The sequence below is a fragment of the Martes martes genome, assembly GCF_963455335.1.
Source record: "Martes martes genome assembly, chromosome: 4".
Taxonomy (NCBI): domain Eukaryota; kingdom Metazoa; phylum Chordata; class Mammalia; order Carnivora; family Mustelidae; genus Martes; species Martes martes.
This window is the reverse complement of record NC_137891.1, coordinates 183,840,634-183,857,792: the sequence shown is the minus strand read 5'-3', so window position 1 is coordinate 183,857,792 and position 17,159 is coordinate 183,840,634. Positions and strand designations below refer to the sequence as shown.

General features: G+C 58.1%; 1 protein-coding gene across 1 annotated transcript in view; it reads right to left on the bottom strand.

Annotated features, from left to right (window-relative positions):
* CASZ1 (castor zinc finger 1) overlaps nucleotides 1-12,094 on the bottom strand; it is a gene marked incomplete at both ends in the record, with an annotated part of 52,441 nt that extends 40,347 nt beyond the window's left edge. The window contains 2 exons of the mRNA XM_080800874.1: nucleotides 11,568-11,606; nucleotides 12,046-12,094. Of these exons, the coding sequence (XP_080657000.1) occupies nucleotides 11,568-11,606; nucleotides 12,046-12,094 (88 nt within the window). The remainder of the gene's footprint in view (nucleotides 1-11,567; nucleotides 11,607-12,045) is intronic.
* Between the last annotated feature and the right edge of the window lie 5,065 nt (nucleotides 12,095-17,159).

Sequence of the window (17,159 nt, the reverse complement as noted above, 5' to 3'; positions counted from 1 at the left end):
GCCCTTCGCAGGGCTTTGCCTCGAGAACAAAAGAGGCCCCAGTTGTTCCAACATTTCTCTGGGAGAGGAACAACTGTTACCAGCCAGGCCCCTTCGGAATCAATCCAGCAACTGTTTGCACTGTGCTGCCCGGCTCTCCCTCCACCTCCTGTCTCTGTCCCAAAAAGGAGAAAAGAAATTGAAAAAAGATGGGGGGAAAATCCCATCCACAGCCCCACCACCTCCCTGCAGCCCCTCTGAAGTCTGTCTGAAAATGTTATTAACACAAAGAGGGCACAGGGACAGACACCTGCCGCAGCAGACAACCGGGACAGCCACAGCAGAGGGTGAGGCTGTGAGATCAGGACCCAAAAAAAGGAGAAGGGAGTGCAGGCTGCGGGGGGAGCTCGAAGCGGAGGGAGGGCTGTGGAGGGCAGTGGGAGAGCCGGGAGAGCCGGGAGAGCTGGGAGAGCTGGGAGAGCTGGGAGAGCTGGAGAACAGCTCCAGGGTGAGGGAGGGAGAGGCCAAGGCCAGCAGAGACCCCGGAATTGGAGGCTCCCTGAGGCCAGGCTCCCGGAGGCCAGGCTGAATGGAGAGGCAGAAGACTTCTGTGGGGGCAGTGGCTACGCGGGGGAGAAGAGGGAAGGAGAAGTTGACTGGGGAGGAGAGAGAGAGGTCTATTAAAAACCTCTCAGTGCATAACACAAAATGTCAGGGTTTATAGCTTCATTCTTGGCATTGCCGGGACTGAGAACCCTGCACAGAAATGTCACCGCTTGTCATGTTTAATCACCTGCTGTTTGTTAACACCTTCCCTGCAAGGAGCCTGTCTCAATCTGCCCCTGGGCCCCCAAGGGACCCCGAAACAGAAAACATCCTGGGTTCCTTCTCTGGGCTCTTGGCCCTGCCCTGGGGTCTCCAGGGAGGCACGCCATTCACCACCTATCTGAAGGCCTCCCGGGAACCCCCAAAGTGACCCTTCCAATCAGGCAGGCCCAGGGAAAGGGGCCCATGCGGACTGAGCAGGAGGCTGTACCCTCTGGCTGGGGGCTGGGTGTTCCCAGGCTGCCTGTATCCTGCTCCGTCCACCGGCCTTTCTAGAGCTGGCTGGCCGGCTGTCCCCTCTGTCTAACCCAGCCTCACTCCCTCCCCTCCAGGGGTGAGAGAAGATGAACAGAGGAGGGCCCGCTCAGATCCCCACAGGCAGGAGTTCCCCAATCAGTTTGCTTGAACATCAACTGCTGTAGAACACGGAACATTCGCAGCTCCTGTCCGCGTAGTTACAACCCAGGCTCACACCAGCTGAGGTTCCGGCTTGGCTCACTCTTGGAACATGCTTTCCTGAGTTGTTTAGACTAGGAATTCTCAGTCCTAATGCCCCATAATTCCTTCCTCTGGGGTGGCAGTGGGGGGATAGGTGTGCGGTAGGAGCCTGGAAGAGGCCACTCAAGCAGCCTCAGTCCGCCCAGAGCACCCGGCCGCTTGCTCCCTCCCTCTGAAAGCAGCGTGGGTAACACGGGGAAAGGAGCGGGTCCTCTCTAGGATTATACCTACCATATTCAGTACAGCCCCTGGGCTCAAACCCCAGGCAGGGACAGCAGCAAGTTTATCCTCTATGGTTCCCAAGAGGCCCCATTGCTTCTAGAAGCCGTGAAGGCCAATGGAGATATGCACCCCTTCTCTGAGCTGCAAGGGTCTCCTGGTGAACCAGGGGAAACATCCTGATCTTCCCCTCCAGCGAAGTCTATGCGTACACAGAAACACATCCGACAAACATGCTTTTGCTGTCCTGTCTCCTAGGGGAATGCCCATTCATTTAGACTCTCCTCCTGAAAGGCCCAGGGTCCAGTCTGCTCATTTCCATTTCACCAAAGAGACAAGTCAGGATGTTTTCCCGCTCCCCTGCAGCCCTTCCCTGCAAACAGAAGGGGAGACCCTTTTTCAGGAGATAGGCAGTAACGAGTGCCTCGAGGAGAGGCTTCCTCCAAAAAGCTCAAAATGCAACCATGTGAAAAAGTGCATTTTATTTTGCAGGGAAGCCCCAGGATGTGCCCACAGGTTATAGGTGGGATCTAGGGGGGACCCAGAGATGTTTGGGGCAGTGGGCCCAGCAGCACGGGAGATATCCAGGACTGGGCTGCCAGCAGAGGGGTCCTCTAGCAAGACCCTCTTCCCCATGGGAGGCAGCCCCACTCCCTGACCTATCCTGTCTCTGAGCCACAGGACAACTCCCTGTCTTTCTCCCGGGGACTGCAGTATTAGATGCGGAGAGCTCGGAATCTCTCGGCAGGCGGGTAGGCACTAGGTAAACTTGCAGGTGTTCTGCTGTCATGATCCTGACCCGTGAGTCCATCCTTGCCATAGTGGGGAGGGCTCAGCGGAAAGGGGCGGGGCATGGAGGTGGGTGCCCAGGGGCAAGTCCCTTCCTGCGCCCAGCAGAGGCTCCGAGGCAGTGTGCCTCGTCCCGCCTGGGAAGGCGTGTGTCATACCCGCTTGAGTTCACACGCGCCTCGCCAAAGGCAGCAGCCCTAGGAGCTGGGGGTTTTAGGTGGTGCCTGTCGTAAATCACCCATCCTGGACAGAGAGCATTCTAGTCCAGGAGGTGCTTGGGCTCTCTGGGACCCCAAGGGAGGGGCCGTGTCAATCAGCCTGTCCACCGGCCTCCAGAACTCAGGTGTTCACGGGATGTGGGTCTTTCCGGTCCTGGGCGAACTAGGGCGGCTGGTCACCATGCTGGGATCTGGAAAGTGCTCCCGCAGCTCTGTGTTCTTGGGTGTCAAGAGACGTGCTCTCTTGATGCCCAAAACGTGCTCCTGGGTGAACTGACCACCCAGAGCCTTCTCATGCCTGAGGGACATCAGACTTGAGCCTCTCCCACCTGGGGGCTTTGAAAAGTCAGTCCCCAGCATTGACAGGGACTTGAGCACGCATGGGACATGTCCTCTTGGCTCAGCAGGCCATGGTGAAGCACGAGAGGAGCCGGGGGGCAGGGCCTGGCCTGAGGTTTAGGGGACCCTGACTCTAGACCTGTTCTGCCCAAGCCACTTGGCTTTATCCGATGAGCACACGGCCTCCCAGCCAGGCCCTCTGGTATAACACTTCCATTAACTTACTATTCGATGGGAAATTACGCCTCACCCAGGAATATAAGTTTTCATCTTATTTTAAGTTAGATTCTTAAAGCAATTAGCAAGGCATCTGGCGATGACCTCACCGCTGTGGCTGGGCCCCGCAGGGGAGGAGGGCTGCCCTGAAGCTGCACAGACCCTGGGCTCCAGGCCATGAGGGGAGCTCAGGGAGAGCTGGGAAGCCCCTAGACACCTGTCCTGGGTCCTGGGAGGGAAGTTGGGGGCGGGGGGCGCACAGTAGTGTCTGATATTCGCTATTTGTGGAAAAACGCCTTTCCAGCACCACCTGCCCCGTGAAGCTCCCGGTGGCAGTTGCCGAAAAGCCTCAGCAGCTGGGGCCGCGGGCACATTTTCTATTTTTAATTGTTTGATCGGAATATTAACTCATCTAGGTCCGCTCCCAAGACACACTTCCCAGCCAGAGGGTTTCCCCCATTTCCCAGACCTTCCTCTCTTTCTCCCTCTCGAGTCAGAAATCAACTCTGAAATTAAAAATTGGAGACGCAGACCTCGGTGAGTTTGCAAAGGATCGGGGCACTGGGGAGAAAAAGAAAGTAGGCGCTCCTCACCCAGAGGCGCCCCCAACGGGCCTCTGCTCTTCTCTCTGAGCCACTGACCCAAAGTTTTGGGGCAGCAGCAACGGGCCCCAGCATGCATAGGCACTGCCCTGGAGCCCCGCTCTTCCTGGCTGAGGAAGACTCCGTCTCTCCCCCACCCCTCCCGGTCAGCCCCACGGACTGGCTGCTCACTTGTCAATCTTGAGGGCCACCCAGAGGGGCTGGGGTCACTCAGGAGGCCCCTAGGGAAGAAGGCACGTGCCCCTGGGCTCAGACGGCCTTGGCAAGAGGCTGACTTTCCTTTTAGCTTCCATCTCCGAAAGGAAGGGAGGGCTGCGTCTCTATGGAACCCAGAGGAGAACCTGCCAGAAACTCCTCTGTGGGAGCAACACCAAGGGCTCCCGGCCCAGTCCACCAGCGGGAAAGTAACACACACCAGCCCGAGCCAAATGTCACTCGAGCTTGAGGCAGACCATGCTGCTGGGAAGAGACTGTTAGGGCCAAACCCAGACACTTTGGCCTCCTCACCCCATCCTAGGGGGCCCCCCAACAGCACTGGGACTTCTCGGTCTCCTTTCCCTTGCATGCCCTTGGCCCCCCTGCGACGCTCCTCCTTCTCAAGGTCACGGGGCTGTCCACACCAGGAATATTTACTCACCAGACTGGCCCTGTTAGCAGCACTCACCACAAATATGCTTTCTGATAAAGTTGGCAGAAAAAAAGTTCTAGTGCTCAAAGCAATGTCAGAAATCATCCCCCACCCCCGGCAAGGGAGGGCGAGGTGAGGCCTGCAACCGGGCTGCACAGCCTGGCGGGAGGAGTCCTGAGGGAGGCTTCTGTCACTCTCACGGGTCTCCTTCCTGTGCTACTTCCCAACACACAGCCTGTTGCCGGGGCACCAAGGGCTGGGGACGGTTCTGAGCGAGCCCTGGGTCTCAGCCCCCAAAGGGTACCGCTCAGAAGCCAGGCCATGGTGAGCGGTCCACGGCTTCCACCGGCCAGGAGCCCTCGTGCTGGCCTCTGGAGGACAAGGCCGGCGGCCTCTTACCTCTGCTTCTCCCTGGGCCGTCTCACCTCACTGAGCCCCCTTCCCACCCAGCCGCCCTCCCTCGGTGCACATGGGCCTTAATGTTTTTATTACCTGTTTGACTCGCTGCCTTATTGCTTCTCCCCTTAATGGGGCCGTAACCGTGGAAACGAGGAATAAACGGCCACCAGAAAATGAGATGATTAAACAGGTCACCCTGGCAAAACAAACTCAGCCAAGGAACCACTGGGGGTGGGGAGGGGAGGCTACCCCTCCCCCCACCCGCGGCCAGAAGGCTCAGACCAGACAGGGGACCAGCATCCTTGTCCTCAGAACTAGGGCAGATACGCCGGGGCGCCCCCTGCTGGGCAGCAGGGCACCTGGCCAACCCCTCCCCCAGGCAGCCCACCTGGCTTGCTGTGGCCTTGGGCTGAGGGGATGACAGGGAGGCAGGCCCTGGTCTACAGGCAGGTGATGATCTAGCCAAGGAGATGTACTTCCGGCAGCCGTGAGGTGGTGGACCCCCACTTACTCATCGCCAGTGTGCATGCAACACATTCCCTCCCGGGGGGTCCCCTGAAAGCCCTATAAGGAAAGGCCAATGTGGGCTAAAGCTCAGCTTAAGAAGGTTTCCTCTGGGAATCCCCGGTCTTTGGCAACACAAATGTGTCCACTCCTCTGCTCTACTCTGCTCCCCCAAAGCCAGCCAGTGCCCTAGCCTCAGGCCAGAAGGCAACAGGGAGGGCCCTCTTGGCTCTCAGGAGAGTCGCAGCAGCCTGGAGCCCACCAGCCGAGACTGTGGGGCCAGAAGCCCCAGGAAGCAGCCTATGGGATGCTCTAAGAACCACAGCCAGCTCAGGAGGGGCCCCAACGTCACGCCAGGGGACAGAGGTCCGAGGTCTCGGCAATGCAGGCTGGGCCCTCTTTCTGGCACAGGGTCTACCTAGTTGGAGGGCTCCTGGGACCAGGACCTGCAGAGGAAGGACATGTTGCTGTGAGGTCTGCTTGCGGGGAGATGGAGGTGGGCAGGGAGGGTGGTAGAGTCCCAGACCGTACATCAGCCACTGCCCACTTGCCCCTCACAGGGTAGCCGGCTGCAGGCACCAAAGGCCCTCCCAGGCCCAAGCCAGAGTCACAGTGAGTAGCTAATGCAGGCCCCCATCTAACCATATAATGCCTATCTTTATCCGTGGACCCCCTTCGTGTCATCCTTAATCCCAGCCCCACTCCTTCCTGTAAAGCAGGCTATAGAAAGCTCTCAAGGAGCTAAAACCCAGGTCCCAGGGGAACCGGCCAATGTTTCCTGCCTGCCTCCTTCTGCCCCCACTAAGAAGCCGGGAGGCACTTGGCGAAGAGGTACATCAATCAATCAATTCCACCAGCACTAACAGTGGGAAGGCGCGAGACCAGCCCCAGACCGAGTGCTGGGAGGGGATGTCAACACAGAGCTAACTCTAATGGTGGCCATTAAAAGCAGGAGTAGCAGAAGCAAGCACTTTGCTTGACCTTCTGGGGGCCAGGGTCCAGAAGTCTGAGTGCCACCTGGACACACCCCTGCCGTGGGTCTAACCAGATCCTCAGAGATGCAGGCCCCCAGCCAGCCTCTTATCTGCTACGTCTTTCCAGGGCCAACTGGGTACGAGGCTGTAAGGAGGAGGGACAAAGTAGGCAGGAGAGCCTGCCTTTAGGGAGCTGGGCGGCCTGGAGGAAAAGGGCAGAAGGCTGTGGTTGCCCCATGGGAAGCAGGAGTTTTGCTGGGGGTGAGGGGGGTGGGTGGCCAGGGACTAGAAGGCAAGGGAAGCAAGGCCGTGTGAAGTCCAGAAGGTGCCGGGGGGTGCAGGGAACATCCCGCCGCCTATTTCCTCTGTCCCACTACTTCCCATTTTTATCAAGTTCAAAGGCCGCTCCTTCACAGAGCTCCTGGGGCTCTCCGCCCTGTGCTCCTCTGCCCCTGGTGGCAGAGGAACACACCTGTCTCCCTCCACCGGAAGGCTCCTGGAACACAAGGAAGGACCAGGCGGCTTCACTGCTGTGGCAACTCTAGCAGGTTCTCCCTAACACGTTCTGAATCGCCAGCCTCACCACCTGCATGGGGTCTCCTCCAGACAGGGGGCACTATGAGCTGATGAAGGCAGGGTGTGAGGATGTCCCCCGAGGATGCCATTGGGCAGCCAGAAGGTGAGTGCTGGACCAAGTGGCTGCCTTTCACAATCGGTCCAAGGTGCAGTCCGTCGTCTGCCCCCGGGATGGCCAGCCTTCTCCTCCCCTGCTCCTTCTTCCTCCTGCTGTACCCTGGCCCAGGGACCCTGGGACAGCTGCTGCTTGCCTTGGGGGACCCACAGGCTGGAAAAACTAGAGAGCAACTTCCTCCACTACTGCCCTCCCCAACCCCAAAGATGAAAAGGAGATGTGTCCCCCGCCAGGGTGGTCAAGGTTTAAAAACCAGCTCGGAGAGGGCAGTGGTAAAGGACAAGGCTGGGGGGCCCCGGGTTGGGGGTGGGGAGGAGAAATGGCCTGACCCCTCTAAGCATGGCTGGCCTGCCGGAGGAGGCTGATGGGGGGGCAGGCGCACCCCTAACCTGGCAGGGTCCAGGCGGAGGAGCCGGCGCCCAGAATCTTCCCGGGCCCCACCCGATCCCCAGCCCAGGGACTTGAGCCAGGGGCAGCAGCTTTAATGAGGAGATGCTGCTGCGTGACTCAGCCCTCCAAAGGTGTCTCCATTTATTTTATTTTTCCATCATAAAAACCCAAGCTGCAACTCAGCCAGATTCCCTGGCCGTGGGGGATGGGCGAACGGTGGCAGCGATGGCAAGGCGGCGAGGAGGTCTGGCTAAGTGGCCCCAGTGCCTTTCTCAGAGAGGAGAGTTAATGGGTTCTCCTGGCTGGTCCCTACAGGAATAAATGGCCCAGGGTGGGGCCCTTCTAGGGATCCTTCCAGATCTGCCCTTGCTGCCTCTGCCTCCTGTTGCAAGAATGGTCACGCCAGGGCTTTTATCCTGTGTTCTGCTCTGACGTCTCACAACCAGGACCGGGGCTGGTGCGAGGACCACCTGGCAGTCCAGAGCCCTGGGTCTTAAATGTCTTCTTCCAAAGAGAAGGCCCAAACGATGTGCTTCTCACCTCATCCCCTCAACCACCCCCCCCGCCCCGCGCCATGAACTGCCCCCACCGAAGCTTCTCAGTAAGGTCCAGCTGGGAGCCGGAGAGCCAGAGACCTTAAAGGTCATCTGATGCTCCAGTCCCCGCACACGTCACAGCCAGCCTCTGTTTGAATGGTACCAGGAAACTCACTACTTCTGAGTCAGCCCATTCTGTCCTTGGCTCTGACTGCTCCTTCCTGCCAAGATGGCACCTACCCCTTGAGGCAGACTGGCAGAACCGGTGCACAGCCTGACTGCAGGGACTGGCCCCAGCTTAGACTGGTCGAGTGGGTGTATCTGGCCAAGTAAAGGCTTGAGGAAGGAAAATTGAGGACAACCTGCTCAGGCTTCCTCCACCGCTGAGGCTGGGGCTGGGATGCGATGGTGGGGGTTGGGTGGGGGTAGGGGTGTCCTGGCCCAGAGTTCCAGCAGAGCTTATCCCAGGGAAAAAGAAGCAGGCCTGGCTCAGGGAGCAGCCCCGATTCCTCCCACTGACCTCATCTTGACCCCATGGCTACCAAGTGGACAGTGCCACCCCTCTCTGGCCCTCCATCTGTGGCCATCCCCTTGAACTCACTCTCTTGCCTCTTTGGCCCTTGACCTGGCTAGGGCCTAGCTTGGATCCTGACATACAGCTTTAGCCCTGGACAGCCTCTCCTCTTCTTCTCATGCTCTCCCTGGGCAGAGTGGGGGCAGTTACAAGCACACCCTGAGAATCAAGGGCAAGGTCCTTCCCAAAGCTTCACTGTTGCTTCGCGGCCCTTGTGCCCCTGCCTCCAGTCTGTTGGGGCCTAGCCATCAGCCTAGTGGGGCCTAACCCTGGGGAGCTTCCCAACTGCAGGATGGATTTACCTGTGTCTGAAAGCTCCCTCCTCCTCTCCCCTCCCCTGCCCGGCTCCCTCCCCCAGGGAAATCACTCTAAAAGGGCCTAATGGAACTATGTCCTCCTCTCTTCCTCTCTCTCCTCCCTCCCTCCTCTCTTTCCCTTTCCTTTTTTTTTATTAGCATTTGTGGAATTTATTCCCAAACTCTCCTAATCTTCCGTACACAACCATTTGATTTGCATAACCCAACCCCCTCTCATAAAAACTGGCTGCTAGTTTAATTAAAAAATGTAAATTTGCTGTCATCTCGGGGCCTGGTGAATTAGGACGACATCGGCATTTTTTATTGCTAAAGACGTCCAGATTGATCCAGCCCTTGACTGAACTATGGTGGGGGAATAGGGGTCCACATGGCCCCTAAGGGTCCTGAGGTCCTGCTGTCCCCTCCTGAGAAGCCTAGGTTCTGCCACCACTGAATGGCTTCTGAATGGAATGCTTCAGGACCTGGACCTGTCCGAGGCAGGACAGGATGTTAACCCGTAATCCAATGCTTATAGGGTCCCTGGTGCCAGCAACCTCTTTGGAGCTTGTGCCTCCAGTCTTGTCCTGTGCTAGAGAAGCTCTCGGCGGAAGCTGTCCAGGGTCCCCCCAAAGAAGAGAGCCCCTCACAGTCCCAGCAATGAACCCTAGCCAGTAGTGAAACCTCGGGCCATGGCTGGGTCCAGAAGTACCTTCCAGATCTTGAGGGAAGGTGAGCATGGAGTCAGGCCAGAGATGGGCTCTGAGGGGGATCTCAGAGTTCCCACCTGCTTCCCTTTTTTTGTGAAGAGAGAAAAAAATGTTTTTCTTCTGAAGTTCTGAAATTAAGCAAAACTTCCAAATTCAAAGAAAAGGCTGAGATGGTCTCACCAGATGACTCCTCCAGGAAGCAGTCAGAACTCTGACACCCAAACCTCCCCTCACTGAGTGGCCAGAGTACAGGTCTGGGTCCTGCTGGGAGAGCCCTGCTCCAGCTGGAGAATGTAGCAGTCCATCTCAGTGGCTCTTCCAGGTTCTAGGAAAAGTTTCCAGAGCCTATCCCTGGAGTGCTGGGAGAAGTCTGTCTCCCTAAGGCCCAGGAGAGATGCTCTAAGAGGTTCTGCACACGCAGGCCTGGGAGGCTCTCTCTCCAGTAGGGGACACCTTCCAGAAGGGCTTCGGTGTCGTGTGCCCACAGCAGACTGGGAGGCACTGTTTGGGGTAACGGCAGGAGGATGGACACCTGCTCTATTTGGCAGCCAAGTTAGAGGGAGGAAGACGAGGAGGGTCCACCTTCCAGCTGCGTAATGCCCAGGTCCACTGTGCCCGCCCACAAGCAGAGGCCCGTCTGTAAGGACTGCTTCTTGGCTGGTTGGGTGGGGGCCCTTTTTCTGAAGAAAGGGGGTGGGGCCGGAGGGAAGGAGGTGATGAGACACCTGATTAGAGTGGGGGTGGACTGCCTCTCTGGGGCGTGGAGGCCAGGGAGGGGCAGGGTGGCAGCACTGGCCTTAGACACCTTCACCGATTTGCCCAGCAGGGGGTGTCACACCTTCCCTGGGCGCAGAGGTCCTGAGGCCCTCCACATCCGATTACCCGGGATCGCATCTGGTTGGGCACTGTCACAAAACTCTGAGCCGTCTCCCTCCCCACAAAACACAAACCCACTTCCCAAAGCTGACCACCATGTCACCCACCCTGGGCCCCACAGTGCTGCCTCCTTCCTGTTCTCTCTGCGTACTCCCCTTTGACCTCAGAAGGTCAAATGTCAGCTCATGGGTCCTAAGGGGCAATGCCATGAACTTGAGCCCATTATAAACAACAACCCAACTGCCACCTCTCCTTCTACAAATGAGACACAAGGGTTCAGAGATCAGCCTCAATGAATGATAAGCCTGTTTCTTACGGACTTCTTTCAAAAACGTTTAAGAAGATGACGCTGGCTTTTGTCAGGCTAGGATCTGAGGGTCCTGGTCACAATGTGGTTTCAACAAAGAGGGCTAATTGAGAGCCTATGATAAACCTCACTCTGGCCTCAGGTGCCCCCTCAGGAGCCCCAGATGGGAAGAGAAGCAAAATATTGAAAAAAATTAGATTAAAACCAATAAAAACACCAACATATAAGGATAAACTGCTCCAGGCCAGCATCATGCTATCTGGAACCCTAGCCTAGGTGCCATACTAGGCCCCCCAAAATCCAGAGTCCAAATTTAGTAGTTTGCCTGGTGTATCCCCTGGGGGGAGCTTTAAAGGGGGATGGGAGAGAGTCCTGGGCCCCTCACTTTGAACTGATAACAGCCGCCTCATCCCACGGATTCTCAGGTGAAAAATACTCATTAGCCATAATAAGCAGCTTGATCATCCGACACAGCCTTGTCCCAAATAAATTAAATTCCTTTACCTTGAGACAGTCGCCCCGAAACCAGACTAACCACCTTTCCCAACAGGACGCTGCTTTCAAAAACTAAACCACCCCCCACTAAAAAAATAAAAACACACACCCCACAGCCTGACACACAATCTTTGCAGAGAAAAAGAAAAACACACCACACACTAAACACGGAGCCATTCAAAAAACACGGAGAACAAAAACCCCCACAAAAAACCCCTAAATCCTCTCTTTGGGTGCCCCCCAGCTCCCTCTCCCCTCTGTTCTTTCATAATGACAAGCATCAAATTAGTCACAGTCACTAAGCAAGTAACAAATAATAACAATAATATCATCCGAAGCCTCGCAATCCAGAAACCAGGGCGAGAAGCGCAGCGGGCGCCGGACCCTCTCCAGGCCAGCCCCCACCCCCTGCTCAGCTGCTACTTCATTGGGCTAAAAATACTAACTTCCGTAAAAGAACCGAAAGAAAAGTGAAAGAGCCTCCCCTCGTTCCCACCGCCGGTACCTGTACCAAGATCCATTCTCCTCTCTTTGGTCCCAAACTCTTCGAGGAACGCCAAAAACAGAAGGGGAAAGAAAAAACATCTGTTTAGTCTCTCGCAATGGCCCCCGCCGCCCCTCTCCCGCCCCCCTCCGCTCGCCGCAGCCCCCAGCGAGGGCCGGACGAGTCCCCGGGACCCGGCCGGCAGTGACAGGGGGACCCGGGAGGGAGAGCGAAAGTTTCTCCCTCCCTCCCCCGTCGCTCTCACGCTCCGGCATTGCACACTCGGAGCAGCTCCTCTCGGCTCTCGAGTTTATTAAACTAAAAGAGAAACTATTTATAGACGCGGCCCGGGTCTGGGGGCCCGAGCTGCCCGAGAGGCCGAGGGGGGCCCCCCGCCCGCGCCCGGCTCGGCCCGGCCCCGCCCGCGCCCCCCGCCCGCGCCGGGGTCGAGCCCCGCGGCGGCGCCCCCTGCCCTCCCCCGCCCCACTGCCGTACTCACCATAGTCGGAGAGTCGAAAGCCGAATTCACTTAAATAATCAACTTTCATAATACTTAATTAATGCCTAATTGCAACTGATTACTCCCCGAATAACAAGTTGTTTTAAAGCCCTGATGTCATTGCTCCTGACGGTAACACTCAGGGTAACAGTTTGGCAGGAGGGAGCGGGCGGGCGGGAGCGGCCGGGGGCGCTGCCAGGCGCCGAGGTGATTGGCAGGGCGGCCGCGGCGCCGCCTCCTCCGGGCCGAGCCGCGCCGCCCCGGCAGGTGAAAGAGCAGAGCTCGGCCCGCCCGCGCGCGCGCCCGCCCGCCCGCCCGCCGCGGTGCTGGAGTGAATGGGCGCGCGCTCGCCCGCCCGCCGGCCGCGCCGCATGCGCGCCCCCGCCGCTCTGCCCCCCCCCCGCCCCCCGCCGCGTGCGCGCTCGCGCGCGGCTCCAGCACACCCGCTCGGGCGGCCCGCCTCATTGGCTCAGTGATTCCCCAAACCTTAGACTTCGGGAGGAGGGAGGCGGGGACTCGGCGCGCGGACCCGGGCGGCAGGGGCGAGGCGGGCGGCGCTCGCGTCCCCGCGCCAACTCTGGCCGGACAACGGCGGGCCCGCGCGCTCGCTCGCTCCCGAACGCGCCCCGGTCCCGGCCCCGCGCGCGCCCCTCGACGGCGGCCGCGCGCGGACTCGCTCCGGGTGCCGGCCGGCCCAAGACTCGCGGGGCGCGCGGCCGCGCAAACTTTTCCGCGAGGGCGGACGCAGGTGTGAGCGCCTCGGGGTCGCGCCTGCTCGGTCGCGTGCCCCCGTGCTCCCTCTCGCGCGCCCTGTGGGCTCTAGGTGAGGCGGTACCGGGGCTTGTGTTTCCCCTCATACCCGACTCTCATGGTGGGGGTGGTGGCCGGGCTCTTTAGTCACAAGCAGGCTACCGGGAGGTGGGCCTGGCGGGGTAGGGGGCGGGAAGAGGGACAGGACACGCGTGTTGGCCTGGCGCAGCTCTGCCTGCCACCTGCAGCAGGTTCCAAGGTGAGCCAGGAGCCCTAGCTTCCACCACTTGGGCTTGAAATGGGCGCTGGTGCCCTGCCGACCGAGCCGACCCAGGTCCCCTAAACATCCCTGCTCTCCGCCTGGGGTCTTTCTCCTCCTCCTCTGCCCCAATTCGGCCCCCCAGCCCTGCAACTGGGCCCCGAGGGGCAGCCAGTACCTCACTCCGCTGGGCAGCCTGCAGTCCAAGCTCCCACCACAGATCCATGCCATCAACTGGTCTTCCCTCCCACCCTCTTGCCTCTTTCCACCTTGGCATGGAGGGGAAAGTCACCCTTGAACCAAGGAACCCGCCTCCCGCCACCTGCCCCTCGGGCAATGGCCGCATTTCCTGTCTGCCATCTCATCTCTGGACAAGGGTTCCTGTGCTCTCTTTGGCCCTCCTCCTTTTCCCTCAGACAAAGTACTTTGGTGGGTCTCTCTGTGCCCAGACATCCCTGCTAGGGCCAGATACGTTGAAATTCCTTAAATTGTAGTGATCCAAGTTACCCAATGGACGTGGGGGGGCGGGGCTCAGGAAGGAGGCAGTCAGGTGAGCAAGAACGTGGGCAGCTTTGCTAGTACAGTACCTAGATCTCACTGTCACAAGCTCTTTGTCCCTTGTGTCTCCACGCTGCCACCTTCCTCTCCTCCTGTTTTAGGAAAGGCCTCCAATTAGGGCAAAGGACTAGACCCTGGGTTTTCTCTGGTCTTTGGGCAGCATTCAGCAAAATGGCACTGGCCTATTGATGCAATATTTCTATTTTGCAAAAGGAGAGGCCCAGGGAAACCTTGGGGCAAAGAAGTCAGAGACTAACGAATCTACTTGTTCTCCCACTTTCCCCTTATTTTTTTTTTTTTTTTTTTTAGTTCCAAATGGCTTCACAGGGAGTTAGCATCTCTTCCCTATTTGACTGCCTTTCCTGATCCCTTCTTGGCAAGCCCCTTTCCTGGTTGCCACATGCAACCCTCCACCCTTCACGCCTGCCCTGTTCCTATGTAGGAAAAGTAGCTAGAGAGGCCCAGACACTTTGCTGACAGTCCCCTGTCCTTAAAACCCTGAATAACCAAGCCTTATGCTACCCGGAGGCCAGGACGAGTGCTGGCACAGGGCAATCACGCACAGAAGACCGTGAGCTCTGCTCCCCACGCAGGATCTCAGGGAGGACATCTCCGTGTCCAGGACTACTCCAGAGTATACATGGGCCTCTGGCTGCTCTCATCCACGACTCTCCAAAGCAAGGCTTACAGCTTTGGGTTGTAACAACAGGCACTCAGTCCCGAACCCCAGTCCTGGGCAGCTGGGGTGAGGCAGAGTAAGAGTCACAGAGGAGTGGAGGGATGATTTCTGGGTTTATTTGATGATGCACGTATGGGAGGCCCCCTGCATATGTGACCCACACGACCTGCTGGCTGTGTCTAAGTATCCTTCTGGGCTTCTGCTGCTGGTGGTCAGGGCGTGGGAGGGCGTAACTTCCAGTTACCTAGACAAAGCCAAGGGGGTTGGCTGCACAGCGACTTTGGGGCCTCTGATGGACAAAAGCTGGAGGCACCCGTCAGGCACAGTGGTGGAGGGGGGTATGGGCAGCCCGAAGAGCCTCTGTTCTGCCAAGGTGGCAGGCGCAATCAGCCACTACAGGCTTAAGAGGCCTCACCCGAGAGCAGAGGACAGGCCAGAGAGGCCCAGAGAATGAGGCCATCTTGGTGTGTTATGATTTAAGAAAGTCTGAGAAGAAGGCTGAGGCATCGAGGTCACGAGGTGTGAGTCAGAGGCTGCATAATGGAGGGGTCCCCAGACTTCTCCCTCTTTCTTTCTCTTTGGGTGTTTGCTTGTAGGAAGGGGAGAGGCCCAGAGCTCTGGCATCTCTGAGGCTATGGCCCATTTTTGCCTTGAGGACCCCGATGAGGGGACACCTCTTAGACCCTGAGGCCAGGCCACAGTGAGGACATTTGTGCCCAGGACTCAGGTCATGGAAAGCCCGATGCCTCAATTCCTCCCGGTCTCGAGGCCCCAGTTCTTCCTCGCACACCCCATCCCATGGATGGGAGCTGTGCACGGCAAATCCCAGCCACGGGGCCCCTCACACGAGTCCAGGGAAAACCGTCAGCTCTCCCCAGGATGGCTTCCATGCTTGGCTCCCGGTCCCCTCACACCCCCAGAGCGTGCCCACTCATTCTCTATCCCTCCCGAGCCCGGGGCCTTCTCACTCACCAGCCTGTTTACACACCAGGTATCTCAGGCTTTATCTGCTCTCATTCTGAATTTGTAACTTTCACATAAACTTGAACAAAGCTCCTTTTGTTCCTGCACCCCACCCCGGGATCCCAATAAACTGGTTCCCTCCGAGGCGACTGGGCCAGGGCACGGAAGCCTTGGCCAAAGGGCTGTGTGTGCATGTGAACAAGCATGTTCGCACCTGCGAGGGAGTCCGTGTGTTTGCGTGTGAGCGCACTGCTTGGGCTGACAGAGGGAGGGTATCGGGGAGAGCGTCGAGTGAGCAAAGTGTGGGCAGGAAACATTGTGGCACGGGCACGGGACGGTCCGCAGGCCGCAAGAGGCCATGGGCCAGGGACGGGTGGGTGTCTGGGCAGGGGGCACACAGGGATGGACAAGGTGTAAAGGGCCGAGAGGAGCAGGGGAGTGGGTGGTGGAGCGAGGGGCTGAGGCCAGGCTCAGGCTAAGTATAAGGCAGATACAGGGATCGCATTATGGCCCATGTAGGGGCTGGCACAGCCGCGCGCTCGGCCCCGTAATCCTGTTAGCCAGCAATCTCCATTCCGAAAGAGCTTCATTTCTTTGTGAATATTTGTAAACTAGATATCTAATGGAAAATTATAGGAAAATTATAGTGAAATTCATGACGGAGAAATCCGATTATCCCTAATTCAATTATGCCATCTTAGCCCACACAGCACATTTCCCATTTTTTTCCCATAAATACCGATGCCAGGGGTCCCGGTAATCAAATAAAATTGAAAATCATCTTCCCATTAAATTCAATTAGCCGCAATTTCTAAAGCCTATCAGAGATTTTAATTACTAAATTATAAAATTCTCCAATGCTAAATTGAAACCAAAAAAATTGCACATCCTTATATTTCAGAGAAAAAAAAAAGGGCCAGCAAAATCCTTGAAAAAGAATGCCCTCCTTTCTGTGCCCAGCTCCAAGGCGGGCTCCCCACCCAGAGGGACCTCATATCGCTGCCTACTTGCCCAGTTGGGGCTGCAGCCAGGGGCATGGAGGAGAGGTCTCTGCCCAGGGAGGGGCTGAGGCATATTCATTTAGCAGAGGGACAAACCACACCTCCAACTCTGAGCTTTGGCTTGGCTGGCCCCTAGGGAGGACCTGCCTTCCTCGCTGGCTGTCCCGGCTCCCGAGATACTCTCTACTCTGTCCCCCCATGGAGACAGTCTAGAACTGCCACCTTCTTGGCCCACGGACAGGGCTCAGGCTCAGGTCGGGGCTTGGCTTCGGGGCTCTGCATGTTCTAGGGTGGCAGGCCAGAGGCAGCACAGGGTTCCCTCATCACGTTGCGGGGCCCCCGGATGGCCTGGGCTGGGACAGAGGTGGGAGTGGGATGGAGGCCGGTGTTGAGGGTAGACAGCTATGGCGGGATGGTTCCGTGGCCCCGAATCTCCTCCGAAGAATACCCAAGGCCCATAGGTCCTGGCAGTGTACCAGCCTCCTAGGAGAGCTGGGGGTTGGCCTGGCCCCAGCCTGGCCTCTCTTCCACTTGTAGCTCATTCTCTGTTCTCCTCACCCTCTTCTGGAAAGCGCACAGTCCCGAGCTGGCCAAGGGGCATATGCCCCAGCCCAGTGGTAGCCCTTGCTTTTTGGCCGCTTCTCCTTTTAGGGAAGTGGTGGCCATAACCCCAACAGTAGCCCTCCTCTCTCTCCCCCACTTACCCAGCTCTAAAGGGTGCTCTAGAAGTCAGGAGAGCCTGGGGACGTGGCATCGGTGGCAGCATAGAGTGACCCTAGGTCTGACCCCCGAGGTGGGTGGCTGGGGCGGCAGCCGAGGGGCCGGGCGGTTCCTGGGCAGCCAACAGCCGAGTTGCCAGCAGCCCAGCGCCCTGGGAGCAGGGAGAAGCTTTAATTTGCCAGGC